Genomic DNA, 15,669 nt, shown 5'->3' with positions numbered 1-15,669 from the left:
ATTGCTCAGAGCAGAATTAGGGCTTTGTCTTCAGAAGCCCAAGACTGTGTCTCACCTTTGACCTTTTTCTAGCAGCCGTACGAGAGATCCAGCTTCGCCTTACCCTTTGGCCGTTGGAGGACTTCGCAAATCGCAAACTCATGGCACTTAGTGCTAGCCATAAAACATCTCGCGAACGAGCCCCTTTCCTCTGAGCAGCATCTGCCTGAACGTAACCTTTCCGCACCCACTTGAACCTTCTATCCCGAACCCAGTGTGTGTATATTTGTCCCCATATGAGCAACCACCCCTTTTTTTCGACTACGTCAAGAAACGAATCCAGACAGCATCCATGCTAAGCCTTCTCTCACGTAGCTAGGCAGATATGCTGTGAGAAGGGCAAAATTCCACAATCCAATGCCCCGATGTCTTTTTTTTTGGTTGGGATATAAACCGCAGATCCATACAACGCAAAAGATTTCTTCTCTATCCAGTCCAGTCCCTGTTTTGTCTCTGGCCTAAGTCACAAGTCTGCAGAAGAAACCTCACTCCCGTCCTCTCCTCGGCTCACGCTTGGCTACTCCGAAAAAGGTCCTCCAAGCCAGCGTCCTTGAACCCGCGCTCCCGCGTCTCCCAGTATCCCTCCTTGCCGCTCTTGAGCTTCCACACCTCCTCGCCGTCTTGCCCATCCCCGATGCGCACAAACCACCTGGGCTTCCATTCCTCGCCACGCGCCTCGTAGTCCCTTCTCCTGACTCTCTGCGCCTCCTCCAGGATCACCTTCTGCTCCTCTGCCTCGTCCAATTTCCCGCTCTCGCAGAACCTCTGATCGGGACGAAGCCTTGTGTCCGTGATGGGCATCCTGCCCCTCTCGATTTCGGTGATCTCGTTCAGCGACGCCGCGAACGTCGTCATGCCGTAGGTATTGGCCGCATTGGGGACCAGTTCGCCGACGCGCCAGATCTCCTTGCCGGCTCCGCGGCCAGTTTCAACGATGTGGAGTGCCGATGTCCAAGTGCCCGTCAGACTGGTGCCCGTGTGCACGCCATCGGGCCCGTACGTCTCGACCTGCACGTCCTCGCCGCGGCCGCCGAACATGCCCTTGGACCGGAACTCGATGTTGGCCTTGGCGCCGGTGCTTTCGTTGCAGATGGCCATAGAACCGACGGGCTCTACGTACTTCTCGCCCATGACGACGTTTCTGAGGAACATGGTTGCGATGTTCCAGCTGTACAGCTCATCGGTGCCATCTGCCAGGCGGAGCGCGATGCGCACCTTGCCCTCAGTCGTCAGCTCGGCACTCTTGCCCCAGAATTTCTGTGTCGGTGCCGGGCTCTGCGCAAGGGACCAGTTGGCAGAATCGGCATGCATCGCGAGCCGGACGGGTCGATGGCACACCTTTTCCACGATGAGTCGGAAACCGCCTGGCACCTCGGACTCGGTGCGGAGCAATTCGAACGTCTCGCCCAGCAGCGGGTTGAAGGGTTTCCGAATAGAGCGTTCTTTGGCACGGTTACCACTGAACTGCGACACAGCAAACGCCGAGACATAAAGCATGCGTTCCTTGGGTGTCTTCAGCTTGGCGGCTACGTCAAGGAGTTGCGCGTATTCTAGCTGTTCCGATACGCGCTGGAGAAGTGACGTCGGCTCGTTCGCGGATACTGGCATGGAGATGGTGCTAAGATCCTTGCCTACGTTCTTGCGTACGAATGCAATGAGAGACGGCGGGAGGACCGTAGACGCTGCGATGGTACGACGGCGCTCAATGCCGATATCAAGCGGCAAAGGGGCGAGCGACTTGGGTTTCGCGGGGAACAGCGCAACGGTGCTGTTGGCATCCATGGGCTCTTCGTCGTCGACCGACGAGACTGACGATGATGAGTGGATAGACCCGTCATCTGCTTCGGACCCCTGCGAGTCCTCTTCGCTTTGGCGGTCAATCATCATGACTTGGGCTCTACTGTCGGTTTCGCCCGCTTCGGCGTCAAAGAACTCATCTGTGGAGGCGGTAGACTCCAGACTCTGCCTTGACCCCGTCGCCGATGTGGGAGCTGGCGCCCGGCGGCGCTTGCTCTTCCCGATCACCGTGGTGAACTCGGCCACTACCGTGTCCAGATTATTCAATAGCGCAGCGCAATGGTCATGGATGCTTCGCTCTTCCTGCTCTGGTCCTTTCGACTTCCTCTTGGGATGAGTCTCGCTTGGCGTTATGGTGGCAACAGAAGCTGGCGACGGCACCGCCAACACAGATGAGATGACAGGCTGATGAGTGGCCGTGGATTTGCGCCTCCAGAAGGGGCGCCTTTCCTGTGGCGGCGTAGAGAAGTAGCCCTCACTTTCGTCTATTACGCTTGGCGTGCCGGGCGAGAGGTAGGAACTCGAGGGACGCATAAACTGCTTCTGGGCCGCCATATCCTTGACCAGGCGTCGCAGTGCGTCTCTTGTGCCAACAACGTGGCTGACAAGAGACTCGACCTGTTGCCACTCGCGGTCTTCCTCCTGCTGCTGATTCGGAATCTGCAGTCGACCCCCCGGAGGAACAGGAAGCTTGTCCTTGGCGGCGGTGGGGTCCTCCGTAGCAGGTCCTGGCTCCATGCCACGCGCAATGCGGCTTGCCTTCTCGAGCGCTTTGGCCCAGTCGGTGAAGTCCTTGGCATTGGATGCTCGGAGATGCCAGACCTCGGCGCCAGAATCGATATTGATCTCCCTGCGTCGTTCATCGGCAGCAATGGCGGCGAGGCTCAGGGGGATGGCGCCTCTGAGTGCGGACGAGTTTCGATTATAGTAGTAGGATAGCGTGCAAGACGAGAAGTCGAGCGAGAAGAACCTCCTGGCAAAGCCCTGACCCTTCTTGCGCCGTCTCTTCAGCAGGTTGCCTGTGTGGTATGTGACCGATACCGATGCCGCTCCATGCCCAGGATCACTACGTCCAGCAACCGACAAAGCACTATTTGCGCGGGCGCGCTGCAGACTAACCACCGACTCCGAGGCCGCCGCCCCCAACCGCGAGCTCGGCTTTCCCAGGCTTGTTGCGCTCTTGGCGGCATTGGGTCCAGCCTGCAGGTTGGGCAGATGGTGGGCTCCCTGAGGCGGCTGTCCGGTGGGAAAGGTCAACAGGACAAAGGTGGCCGTCTTGCTCGTCTGCTTGGAGAAGGTGTTGTCGAAGACGAGACCAAACATGCCGCCCTCGCCTTGCTGGACATCGTACGTGCCCATGGACACCTTGTCGGCCTCGCACTTGCCATGCCACTTCATGGGGATGAAGCCCTTGCTCGCCAACTGTTCCTGCGCCGTGCTATTGTCTCTTTTAGAAAACCGTCCGCTCTTGGCGTTGGTACCGCTGCTGTCGACGTTGTCGAAGGTGCGATTGAGCTCGTCGACATTGGCCGCCGTCAGGTTAGTCGCGCCGGAGCCTGGGTGTTTTACGATGCCGAAGTTGATCGATTTCTTGTGCGGCTGCACACTCCACGAGATGGTGTGGCCATCGTCAACTTTGACCCAGCGCAGGATGTACGACTGCCAGCGTGAAATCCCATCGTTAGTCCTGAAAGTGAAGGTGAGAGTGAAACAGCCGTGGCAATAGCCGTCGCAGCGCGTAAACACTGGCCAACTGAGCGCGTCTACGTACCTTGCTATGGATCTCCAGCTTCTCTATCCCGGCCATGGTCCAAAAATGTCGTCGTCACCTTGGCAGCGCGCGTCTGTCACATGCGAATACTGCCGAAGCTGAAGCAGAAGCTGGGACTGGAGCTGACGCTGCTGCTAGTGGCTTGAGTACGGTCTATCGGCTCTGGCTTTGCATGTCCATTTCTTGTGACGTGGTCCGTCAGACTGACGAAGAGGAGGGAAGGTAAGGCTTCTTTGGCTCCGGAATCAAGTTGAGACGGCTGATTTGAGACCCTGTCGCCCATCTAAAGATATGTCAATCGTCGTTTCGCTTAGGTCCAATTTCAACGGTGCGTGCCACCGAGCCGTACGTCAGCTTCTAAAGTTGCTATTTAAACCATGTTTAGCTGTCTTAGCGGCCGACGCGCCCCTCCTCCCGCCGCATCCCGCTCTTTGGCTTGGCTTTACCGTCAGCCAGCCTCGTGACATTTTGGCCCATTTAAGCACGAGTGCAGCTCCAATATGGCATAGCTTCGTGGCTTCTACGTCGTGGTAAATTACGAGAGGTGAATGGCATGTTTGTGGCAAGGCTACATCGATCCATACGGAAGGAGGTTATTGCTACTCTTCAATTTTGTTCTCCTTACTGTGCCCCATCCACCATCTCCGTTGCGCGCCCCTAATCTAAGCCTCGGCATGCCCCCGACTTTCAACGTAACACTGCTTCTGAGGCTCAGTTTTACACCAAGTACCGTGTATTCGCAGGGCGCCATTTATGCTCTCGTCCATGTGCTCGGTAACTTGTTTCTCCCTCTTTGCTTGAAACACGCACAACGAACTTTGTGTCCTCCAAAAGTTTCTTGGTCATGAGCAAGAACACACTGACCCCAACGCATGCGCTTGTGCAAATGTGTATTGCTGTCCGTTGGGTAATGCTCGAGCCCACCGGCCCTACGCAGTCTGTCTAAATCCTATTACAACGCCATAACCTACAAGACAGACTGAACTCAACCGAGCCCCAGAAGAATTCACTTTTCGCCTTATATGGAGGTTCCGTTACCATGAATAAATTCTTCTCTCGACAGCCTGCATTAACCAGTATCCCGTGGCCTCCTCTCCTGCCGTCGGGCTGCGCGGGGACTCCTACTCAGCGTCTCTGCTGCATCTTGCCCATCTCGCTCTGGAACCGTAGCTTGAACCCGTTACAGAGAGCCCGCATGTCCGGGTACTGGTTCTTCATCATCTCATACGCGTTAGGCACCACCCGAACAACCCACGTCCCCATTCTGGATCCTTTGCTTGCCTTGAAGCACAAGAAGAAGTAACCAGGGTGCTTGGGGTCGATGCAGAACGAGTAGATCGATCGTTGCGGGTTGGCATCCGAGTAGGCTGTCAGCCATTTTTCTGGTCTAGGTGTTAGCGATGCAACATAGCTGATGGTTATCAAATGAACGAGTATGCTTACCCAAGTCGGCAATGCTGCCCTTTCTGAACTTCTCGTTGGCCATGAGCTCCTCCACTTTACGGGCCATCGCCTTGACGTGTTCTACAATCAGCTCGTCGAGATCGGTGTACGTATACTTGCCACCAATCCGGAGCGTCCGTCCCACGGAGAACTCCGTCTCTTTTTGCAGTTCAAGAACATCGACGTGTTGATAAACACCATCTGCCACCTTCCAAGTGATGGCCAAGTGGTCATTGCCCTTGGACGATGGGCGAATAACCACATCGCCATTACCTTGCGATCCAAGGTATTGCTCCGCCTCCATGGCGTTGAAGGGTTTAAACAGGGGGTGTTTAATCACTCTCTGCGTGCGACCAGTCACCTTGTCTTTTTCTCGAAGCGCCTCCTTGTCATCATCCTCGAGTCTGTAATCCCAGGTTCCACGATCATGATCGATGTGCTTGCGGTATGGCCGACGAAGGGCGTCTTCACGGATAGACAACTTCGCAGAGAAGTCTTTCCGGTTGAGGTCCAAGATCTTCGCTTGCACCGTCTGGCCTACGTGAATGACTTCCTTCATTGATACGTTGCTGCGACTGGAGACCTCGTGAGCTTCAATGCGTCCCTCGATACCGCAATCAAGCTTGGCAATGGCAAAGTCATCCTTCACCACGCGTATGTTGACCGAAAGAATCATTCCCTCGTCCAAGGAATCTTTGGTCTCTGCTGTGAACATGGTGAAAATCTGCTCGGGATTCAGGGGGGTGTAATTGCGTCGGAGTTCTTCGTATGGCGCCTGGAGTTCGGCACGAATTGTCTCCAGAGTAGCACGCTTCTTCTGGTTGTAAGTACCCTCCAGCTGCTCAGCGTACTCCTCGAGAATGAGTTCGTTGACTTTCTCCTGCTCCTCTTCCTTGAAGAGCTTTCGAACGATGGCTCCCGCACCGTTCTCGTCAGTCTCAGCTTTAACGTCTTCTTCGTCAAGCTCAAGGGCGTCTGCGGCCATCTTTCGGCCAAGTTCGTAGTCCTCAGGGTGGACGCGAGTGTTGTCCAATGGCTCCGAGGCCGGATTAGATGGATCGTATTCAATGTAGAGGAAACTTGCGCAGTTGTTCCAAACTCGAGGACCAACGACCGGCAACTTGTTGTTATCAGGATCGCCGACGAGTTCGTCTCGCGAGTTAACAACCCCACCATTTGTGTTGATTGCCTTGATCACGCTCGTTGCCTTGCGAGGGCCAAGCCCGGAGATATAAGGAAGAAGATTGGCCGTGTAGGAGTCGCTGACAGCCTCGTTGATTTCTACACCGCAAAGATTTACCATGTCCACCATTGCCGTCTCGAGGTACTTCAGCAGCTTTTCCTGAGGCAGTAGGTTCTGGCAGGGGTGGAAGAGCAACGATGTAATGTCTTTGCCAAGTGCGGCATATTCCTTCATGGGATTCTGAAGGTACTTTGCCAGGGCGACGCAGTAGCGGGTAATCGAGCCTAAAGTTGGATGATCGGAGAGTGCTCGCGGACTATCTTTGTAGAGACGGGCGACCTCGTCATTCACAATCAGAACCTCCAAGAGTTCGCTGCGGAAATCACCAGACTCTGGGTCGTCGAACTCGGGACCCATCAAGCCCTTCTCGCTCACGAGGCTCTCCAGATCGCGAACCAGTTTGTGAGTATCGGCAGTGAAACCGCTTACGGCGATGACGTCCGGTTTCCTGCGCTCCACAAGCTCGACAAATGCTTCGCGTTGAACGTCGTCGCGGGCCAGGTTGCCGAATGTCCCCTGTTCAATGCATCGACCATCCTCCTCAACCCAAGCCCAAGAAATCGGGTCTCGCGCTGCATCTCCCATGCCGTTGGAGAGGGCCAAGACACGGGGCATTGTTCCTAACACCATGCCTTTTGGCTTATACGGAGCCTGATCTAGTCTTCGCGAGTATTCCTCTCGGCAGAGCTTGAACAACTCGTCTTGGCAGGCCGTTCTTAGGTTGTCTTTGACACCTTTGGTAATAATCCTCTCGAGCTTGGGGAATGCGACATCAAGAACTTTCTGGCGCTCCTCGTTCCAAGCGTCTGCCAGCTCGCTATAATTGTCCGAAGCAAACTCGGCGTGCAGCTGGCGACGGAACTCCTTCTCGTTCTGCAGTCGGAGCTTGACTTCTAGCAAGCCTTCCTCCTCGGCCCTCATCATCTTGAGAAACAGCTCTGGCCGTCGCGCAAGATCCGGGATAGTCTGATTGATGAGATACTTGATCTCGTAATATGGGTGAGACTCATCTATTCTCCGCATTCCTTTGTCGGTACGGAAACAACTGACTTCACCCATCTGATAAAAGACAGTTCTGAAATGCTTTCGCATTCTGGGGCTCATGAAAAGCTCCTCGGCGTACATCTGGCGAGCTTGGTAGAGAACTTGGTCACCCGTAGGGAAATCGACATCGACGAGGCTGTCAGCCAAGTCGATTGGCAGTTTGACATCGTCATCCGCAATGACCTTCTTGCCCTCGCGGAGAGCATTTTGCGCGAGACGGTCCGGTGTAATACCATAGGCCTTGACCAGTTTGTAAACCTTGCTGTTTCGGACACGCTCGAATACCGTCGACTTGGCACCTGGGCGTTTCGTCTGCCTAATCACTCCGTTCATTGCAGCAATGTCCTTGAGCTGAGGGGCGTACTGGAAGTTGGCGTAGTCTTGCAGATCTTGAAGTTCTTCCATGGTTTCCGCCTGAGGCGTCATTTCGGACAGCATCTCATCCTGGACATCTGCTGACTCTCGGAGGTTGAGCTGGTTCTTTTCAAGTGTATTCCGCTTTTCAATGAGAGATCGGAATTTTATGTCCAGCTCTAGAATCTTCCAGAGATCATCTTGCGTCAGGAGCTTCTCGGCGTGCACAACATACTCTGGCGCTTCCGGGTCTTCCCGATGTTCAGGATTCCGTTGCTTGATGGCGTGGATGAGGTAGTCTTTGCGGTGTTGGAAGACATAAGGTACCTCGAGCTCCTCCACAACGAAATACTCAAGTACCTTCCCGATGCCTTTGAGGAAAGGTTGATGGAGTTCGGGCGACAGTTGTTTCTTCGGCCACAGATGATTTGTGATCCATTTCGCCTCTTCCTTGAACTGCTCGGGCGAGATTTGGAGGTGTTTAAATGGCTTACGATCAAGCTGGAAGCGTTCGGGTTCATCGGTGAAGCGGATTTCGTTGTCCTCTTCCGTCAGCAACTTCTCCTTAAGCTGCGAAGGTTCAAAGACGTCCTTTAGTTCCAGGGTTGTCTCCTCTCTTTGGCGATCCTCTTCATCCTCCTCCAACTGCAGAGCCCAATCGTAGTCTTCTCCGTTGCCGAATATCTCTTCCATTTCATCGAGTACCTCCTTATCCAAGCCCGTTGGATCGAGGACGCTTCCCGCGAGACCCCGATCCCTGGGTCTTGCGACCTCCATATCCTCCATGTGACGAATCCGCTCATCTTCGTCTTCGGGGAAATCATCTTCAATGAAGTCGTCGAATTCGTCGGCCTGGGCGCGATGACTAGGACGGCCATAGGGTCGTTCGTCGATGTCATCGTCATCGTCGGAAAATATCTGATCGAGGCCTCGAGACTTCTTCCCACGGTCTTCATCTCGGTGACCGCGCTTCAGCCGCTTGAATTTGCTCTATTTCCACGTCATTGGTACTTGCGTGCAGCTGCGAGGCTGGGATTTACGTACCTTTTCGGCTTCTTTGTCACCGTAGCCATCGATCGTCTCGCCGATGAGGTCAAGATCTTCCTCATCAAGCTGCGCCTCCTCCTCTCGCTCTTGACGCCTCTTGCGCTTCCTTCGTTTGCGCTGCTCATCCGAGTCCACGGCGTCTTCTTCTTCTTCATCCTCGTCGACGATGAAGCCTTCGCGCACCTGTTTGCAGCACCCAATCAGTGATTTTTATCTCAGATATCAATAGTGTATGTATCTTCACCTTTCGTGCCTCCTCTTCATCCTCGTCTTCCTCTTCTTCCTCGCTTGAATCGTCCATGTTGCGATCGCGGTTTCGTTCTCGAGCCTCGCCGGTTTCCTCATCGAAAGACTCATCATCCTCTTCACTACCCAACTCAGCCTCCCCCATCACGAGATCCCGCATAGCGTTACTCATTTTGGCAATTCGGTTTGCAAGGTCTCCGGTTGGGAAGGGGCTGTATTCGTTGCGAGGCGAGGCGGCTGCCTTCCCTCTATGCTGTGCAACAGAAGTAGCAACAATGTATCGAGGTAGAGAAGTCCGCGCTGAAGGCGATCGAAGGATTGTGAATGTGAATGATCGAATAGGGTGAGCCAGAAGTCGAAATGTGCAGGAGCAAAGCTGCTGGCACAAACGTGGTCTGCTTGACAGCTGGAAATTTGTAGTAGGTTCAAGTCGCGTAGCCTTCCAAAGTTGCGGCAGGGGTCGCCATGGTAAAGGCCGTGCGCACTTTTGACTTGTGGCGCCTGCGCCTGCCACATCTGACAATTATCAATGTGGCTCAAAGCTGTTGGATTTATTCACCAACTTTTCAAATTGCAACTACAACGTGCATCACACTCTGTAGTTATAAACCTGCGAGCTAGTTTGTGTGGCATTCGATTATCATGGCCGTTGATGGATCACAACTGTCGAATGTGGGTTCTCATAAATGCTTATTGGTCACAGCCGCAGTCTCGGATTCCTCTATGGAGACTTAGAACTGAAGAGTGTAATGGCCCAATTGGACTGCAGAAGACATGGACTTGGTGTGTATTGGTAACTGCCAGTATGACTAGCAGTTGTCGAATGCTGCTCACCAAAGAGCCTCGAATTGTGCCCTTGAACCCACGAGCACCTTATCTGTTGCACACATATCTTGGCAGGCTTTCCTAAGTCCGATGAGAAACGGGTGGTCCGTTTTATGAAGAGGCATTCCTATACATAGAGCTACGTAGTACAAGCTCAAGTGTTTGAACGTAACAGTATTGTCAAACGAGTAACAAGTCGATGTCCACGACTTACTTGAAGGTAACACATTCGCCTGCCCTTGGACAACAATTCTTTGTTCTGCAGCCGCTTGAATCTTGTCCAGCATTGGTCAGTCTCTGGCACCCGGTCTGCCGAGTATTCCGTCAAATCCACCATGTACTTGAGGTTGCTGCTTGACGATATTTGTGCCTTTTCTGGCAGTACTTCTAATCAAAATATCCATTTGAGAGCAGAAGGGTATGACGTCACATGCACCAAAGAAAGCCAAAGACTAAGCTTGCATATGTACTTCTTGGCCTTTATGGCGGCAGTTGGCCATGAGGTCATGTCCAGATGGTTGACTATTAGCGCCTACATCTTTGGCAGCCAATCAAATTGCTTGCTTGACATGAGACACCAAGGGCCCATAGGCAATACAGACCAGTCCTTTGATGCAGAAGAAACAACCACTGATGGAGTGAACAAAACCTCGGCAGTCTCTGGTCACATACTGCCCTGTTGCCATGAGTACCCCATCGACATGAAATTCGTTAGACGTTAGGTTGCATTAGCTCCAGTACACCAGTGTGTGGGATATACGATCGACGACGTGATAGTTGATGTCCACTTGTCGTTTTTAGGGAAAAGGGGTCATCCAATGGATCCAAGAGCACGGAGACCCAGGACCTAGCTTCTCTCGGATCCGTCCAGTAGAGTGTATTGGAAATGTTCCTGGACTTGCGATTTGCGGGAAGGAATTGAGGAACTCAGGCGCAGAGAGATGCTGAAGTGTTGATAACTTCGAACATAAATAGCTGCTGAGCCCAGCTACAGCCGTAATACTCTTGGGAAGCTTGAATTCTTCATCGAAACTTCAACCCTCCTTTATTTGGTTGTGATCGTCCTGTCGACTGAGCCTTGTTCAATCACGGCCCGCTTGATAGCGCGCTTTACCTCAGCCGTCCCCCCGCGCTTTGTGAGAAAGAATCTTTGGCCCTCCTTTGATACAGAGCCACTCAGGTTCCGGCTGTAGACGCTTTGAAGAGGTTTCAAGTTTGAAGATTTGGGGGCAGTACCAGCATTTGCTCTCTTATTGCTATTGCCGCCTCCGAGGTCCAAGCGTGTCATCATCATCTGCCTGCAGCTCAAGATACTGGCAACCAATTTAAAAAAGCTCATTTGGCTACGTCCAGCATTAGCTATAGTACTTCAATAGTCGCCTCGCCATTCGAAAGCTGTGTCTTGAGCAGCAAGCACCACCAATAGCAAGCGCCCGATCATACGGATAGTCGACTTCAAAGAGAAGCTTTGGGCCGTGGACAATCGGGAACATTGACATTTCGACAATTCGAGACGTCAATCAAGACTTGTTAGAGGCCTGACAGCAATAGTCGGTGTTTGGACTGGACAAGGAGCCGAAAGAGAAGCAACTACTGCAGGTCGCCTACAATTGGACTCCATTATTGATCAAGTGCACTGGAAGCCGCAGTCTTGGAGCCGGAATTTCCAAATATTGGGGCCTGCGAAGCAATAAAGTAACAGTACTTTATTCCGTACTCTACGAAGTCGATTGGATTTAAATAAATCACCCGACGTCGACCCTCCCCTCTCTAGGCCGACGCCGACACCAGCGCACGAGCGTATGACCGGAACATCCCACCTTGACAGATTGGAGCATTGCGCCTGCTGCTGACAGACCTTGCTTCCCAACGGTTGCTTTCATCCACACCTCGCCCCCCAGACTTTTCACTCCGCTGTATTACAGCACAGGTCCACAGCTTGTCGCGGAGCACGACTATTGCTGCAAGATACAGGAGGAGTGTTGCGCCGCCGAATCTCGATAAAATTTTCCTCGCATTACCACCACGGTTTCGAGTTGGGCCTTGACTCGCACTTTCGCCGAGGGCCAACAACGCACGCCGCTCCGCTTTCGACCCAACCAAGAGGGCGACAGAATCAACGGCGCAATTTCCGTGGAACCAACTTGGATAAAACCATCGCTTAAGAGACTGCCCTACTCGCCCTCATACTGTTTGGAACCGGCTGCTTTCGAGGTTGCTTGTCCCCTTGGGTCTTCTGGTGGAGTAACCCGGTCTTGATACGACGGTGGCTGTTGTCAGTGTGTGTGAATGTCACATTGCCCGCTACTCTCAAAACACATCGACGACTAGCTCATTGCTCCCTAAAACCGCTGTTTCTTCTCAAATCCCTCATCGCCTCCCACCATGGCCGACCCCTTCGCTCCTCGCTCTATGAAGCGTAAGAACGTCAAGGGTCTTGCGCTCACTCCCGCCGCACCGAAACCGACTCCCAGTTCGAACAACGACCAACAACAACAGTCTGGTTGGGGTGCTGGGGGCTCCAGGGCAGACGATGGAAATGAAGCGCAGCTCGAGATTGGTATCGAGTTCAACCTGGACATCAAGCAAGAAGATCTCGAGATAATGAAGGAACTTGGTTCGGGTAATGGTGGAACTGTCAGCAAGATCAAGCATCTACCGACTGGCACAACTATGGCTCGCAAGGTACGAACCCTTTGTACCCCTGGGAATATGATGGGCAACCCCTAATCTTGCTGCTACCAGGTCATCCACGTCGAGGCCAAGAAGGAAATGCGGAAACGAATCGTGCGCGAGCTCCAGATTATGCACGGCTGCCATTCTGACTACATTGTTACCTTCTACGGCGCATTTTTAAACGATCACAATGATGTCATCATGTGCATGGAGTATATGGACGTCGGGTGAGTTAGGCAAGAACTGTCAAGAGGTTCAGTAGGTGCTAACCGGGATACTATAGATCCCTCGATCGAGTCTCCCGCGTCTTCGGGCCCGTTCGAGTTGATGTCCTCGGTAAGATTGCCGAGGCGACGCTGGGTGGCTTGACATATCTGTACTCGAAGCACCACATCATGCATCGTGACATTAAGCCCTCCAACATCCTGGTCAACTCCAGGGGGCATATCAAGCTATGCGATTTCGGTGTATCTGGTGAGCTTATCAACTCCATTGCCGACACTTTCGTTGGAACTTCGACGTACATGGCGCCAGAGCGAATTCAAGGCGAGAGGTACACGGTCAAGTCGGATGTCTGGAGTTTCGGCCTGAGTATAATGGAAATGGCCATCGGGAAGTTCCCTTTCGCCGCAAGCGAGCAGCTCTCTGATGGGGATGGCGCACCGGCTGGCATTCTGGATCTCCTTCAGCAAATTGTCCACGAGCCAGCGCCAAAACTGCCGAAAAGTGATGCGTTCCCGTCCATTCTGGAAGACATGATCCAAAAGTGCCTGTCGAAGGTGCCGGACGAACGACCAACGCCTCAGGAGCTATGGGTAGGCACTCCTTATATATATCCTCTTAGTTACTGGCATTCAAAACTGACTTGTTCGCAGGACCGGGATCCCTTCGTACAGGCAGCTAAGCGAACACCGGTGGATCTGCGAGCATGGGCCGTAGGAATGATGGAGAAGGACAACCGCAAATCTCATCTTGCGCCACAGCTCTCACCTTCTACCCAGGATTTGCTTAGATCGAGCGACTCGCCCACTCACCAAAACGATGTGAACCCAGCTTTCACGCCCACTTCGGGGGAGATTCCAATTGCTGGAGCCATTGCATCGCCCCGCGACCAGGTTCACATGCAAAATCGATCACCCACTCGGAACGGCATCGGAAGCCATGGGCGCGCTGCAGGAGCCCACGCTCATCCAGGTTTGGGTCAGCGATCGGCAACGGCAAGCTCCATACCGAAAGCTGGAGGCTCTGAACTGAACCTACCGGCCAGTGCGAGTCAGGCGACATTCACGCTACCAGTACGGCCCGCAGCGCCTGGTGGTCCATTGCCTCCACCACCGCCAAGGAAAGGGACGCCAGATGAAGCAAGAAGGGAGAATCGGCGACAAGCAACTTATGGCTACGCATCGAAATAATGAGATGGATTCGCTTAGCTGCTGGACAATTGGTAGATCTATGCCAAGTTCTCATCCGGCGTTGCGTTTTCATACCTGCATGCACCTGCAGGTCTCTCACCAGTCACTATCTAGCATTTTTCGGCGTCACGTTTGGTCTATGGATACCGCCCTCGTATCCGGGTTCGACATTCGGAATTGCATACGGACCATACACACATCCATCCATCTGAGGAGGCCGTGGCAGAAACTCCCACCTTTGTGAGACGAAGTGAGAGGATTTGAGTGGATTATGCGGGGATTTATGCATATGAGAAGGTCGTTGCCAACCAGGAGACCTGACTTATGTAGGTAGTGAGTGAACTGTGGTAGTAAACGGGCATTTCACCAAAGATAGAGGCGCGGTAACAAGCCCTACTTATTAGGCTATGTCATCATCGTAGACGCACGTCGTGACTTTGTAACCTGCGTGTCCATACGTCCAATACCTCCCCAGCCTACGGGTTATGTGCCGCCGCCCAAAGCCTCTAAAGATCTAACTGTGGCTCATGGGAGCCCCTTACAGCATAGGATCGAGATGGATATGATCTTCTGCGCCAGGCAGCGTTCGATAAGCCAGCTGCGGGGTTACTGCCTGGGGAAATAGCCTGCGCACTATGTTTCTAGCCACTTGTAAGTCAAGAGCCCAGATCCAAGATTCACGTCCCAAGTTTCCCAATTAAGAAGGAACCAACAATGTACTTGCTTACGGGAAAACGGTTGCACTGCCTTCTTTTCATCCCCAGCGCCGCCTGGTTGTCGAACACGTTCGCCTAGTTGGGCGCCTGAGTGACAAGGAACATGGGCATCATAACAAGTTTTACCTTCCAGAGGACTTAACGCGCCTCTTTGTTTGACATCTCGACGTCCAGGCTTTCGATGTACTCTACAATCTAGAGTCCAATGTGTATACCACCGGTTGACCGCATGAAATTGGTGGACACCAGCCTTGTGCATTACATCTAACTGGGAGACATGCTTCTTCTTGTTTGACGGCTGTGTTGGGTTGAAATACTGAACAACGGTTCAGTGCTCATATACTGCTATTGGTCAGACACGAAATTCGACGACTGCTCCGAGCTCAATGCCACATGTAGCAGTGCATACTGCCGATTTCTAGAACACGAACCCGCAGATAACGGTTTCAAATTATTCAGCGGAATATCTGCTAGCCTACATCGTATTTCCGGACCTTAGAAAAAAAGACGCGTTCACACGAATGGTCAAGGAAGAGTTCCTTCAGGGCATCACTTTGCTCCCATCCTCGCACAAAGGGTATCTGTGTGGACGGTACGGATAACCTTAGGGAATTACGAGCATAATCATCGTCCCAGTTGAGGAGAAGACTTTGAAATGACACTCACCATGGCCACTCAAGGCGAATCTATGACCAAGCCGTCCGGCCTACGCTGCCCCGAAGGCATGATTCAAAAAAGAAATCCAAGAGGCAAATTCTTAACCGTAGCCCAGGTCGAGACGTACATATCGTAGCCTCCGGACAACAAAGCAAACGGGAGTGATTTCCTGCACTTCCCAGATGTCTGGGGCATGGCTACGAACCGGCTACTTGTCATAGACGGCTTCGTCGCGGCGAGGTACTTGGTTTGGGGTTTGGATGACTCCCGTGGTGTCACGAAACATAGGATAACGCCTCATGGCCGCACGACTGAGCCGGATTTCGACTATTAGGCTTGGATACAGAAGCACATGGCGTTCGCCGACGAGAAAGTGCCGGATTGGGTAAAAGAAGTGAA

General features: G+C 53.0%; 3 protein-coding genes across 3 annotated transcripts; 1 reads left to right on the top strand and 2 right to left on the bottom strand.

Moving 5' to 3' along the window:
• Positions 1 to 546: 546 nt before the first annotated feature.
• Positions 547 to 3,643, bottom strand: BCR38DRAFT_342432 (oxysterol-binding protein; the record flags this gene model as incomplete). Its single annotated transcript, XM_040855948.1, has 2 exons — positions 547 to 3,495; positions 3,608 to 3,643. The coding sequence occupies 2 exons, from the start codon at positions 3,641 to 3,643 to the stop codon at positions 547 to 549; spliced, it is 2,985 nt and encodes a 994-aa protein (XP_040716618.1).
• A 1,089-nt stretch (positions 3,644 to 4,732) lies between these two features.
• Positions 4,733 to 9,156, bottom strand: BCR38DRAFT_484885 (SH2 domain-containing protein; the record flags this gene model as incomplete). The annotated part of the gene is made up of 4 exons (XM_040863803.1): positions 4,733 to 4,989; positions 5,051 to 8,681; positions 8,736 to 8,921; positions 8,983 to 9,156. 4 exons carry the CDS (start codon positions 9,154 to 9,156, stop codon positions 4,733 to 4,735), a joined length of 4,248 nt encoding a protein of 1,415 aa, XP_040716617.1.
• Positions 9,157 to 12,194: 3,038 nt separating this feature from the next.
• Positions 12,195 to 13,897, top strand: BCR38DRAFT_341597 (MAP kinase; the record flags this gene model as incomplete). Its single annotated transcript, XM_040855882.1, has 4 exons — positions 12,195 to 12,494; positions 12,555 to 12,712; positions 12,769 to 13,300; positions 13,361 to 13,897. The coding sequence occupies 4 exons, from the start codon at positions 12,195 to 12,197 to the stop codon at positions 13,895 to 13,897; spliced, it is 1,527 nt and encodes a 508-aa protein (XP_040716616.1).
• Between the last annotated feature and the right edge of the window lie 1,772 nt (positions 13,898 to 15,669).

Source organism: Pseudomassariella vexata, assembly GCF_002105095.1.
Source record: "Pseudomassariella vexata strain CBS 129021 chromosome Unknown BCR38scaffold_6, whole genome shotgun sequence".
Lineage (NCBI taxonomy): Eukaryota > Fungi > Ascomycota > Sordariomycetes > Amphisphaeriales > Pseudomassariaceae > Pseudomassariella > Pseudomassariella vexata.
This window is presented reverse-complemented; position numbering and strand designations above follow the sequence as displayed.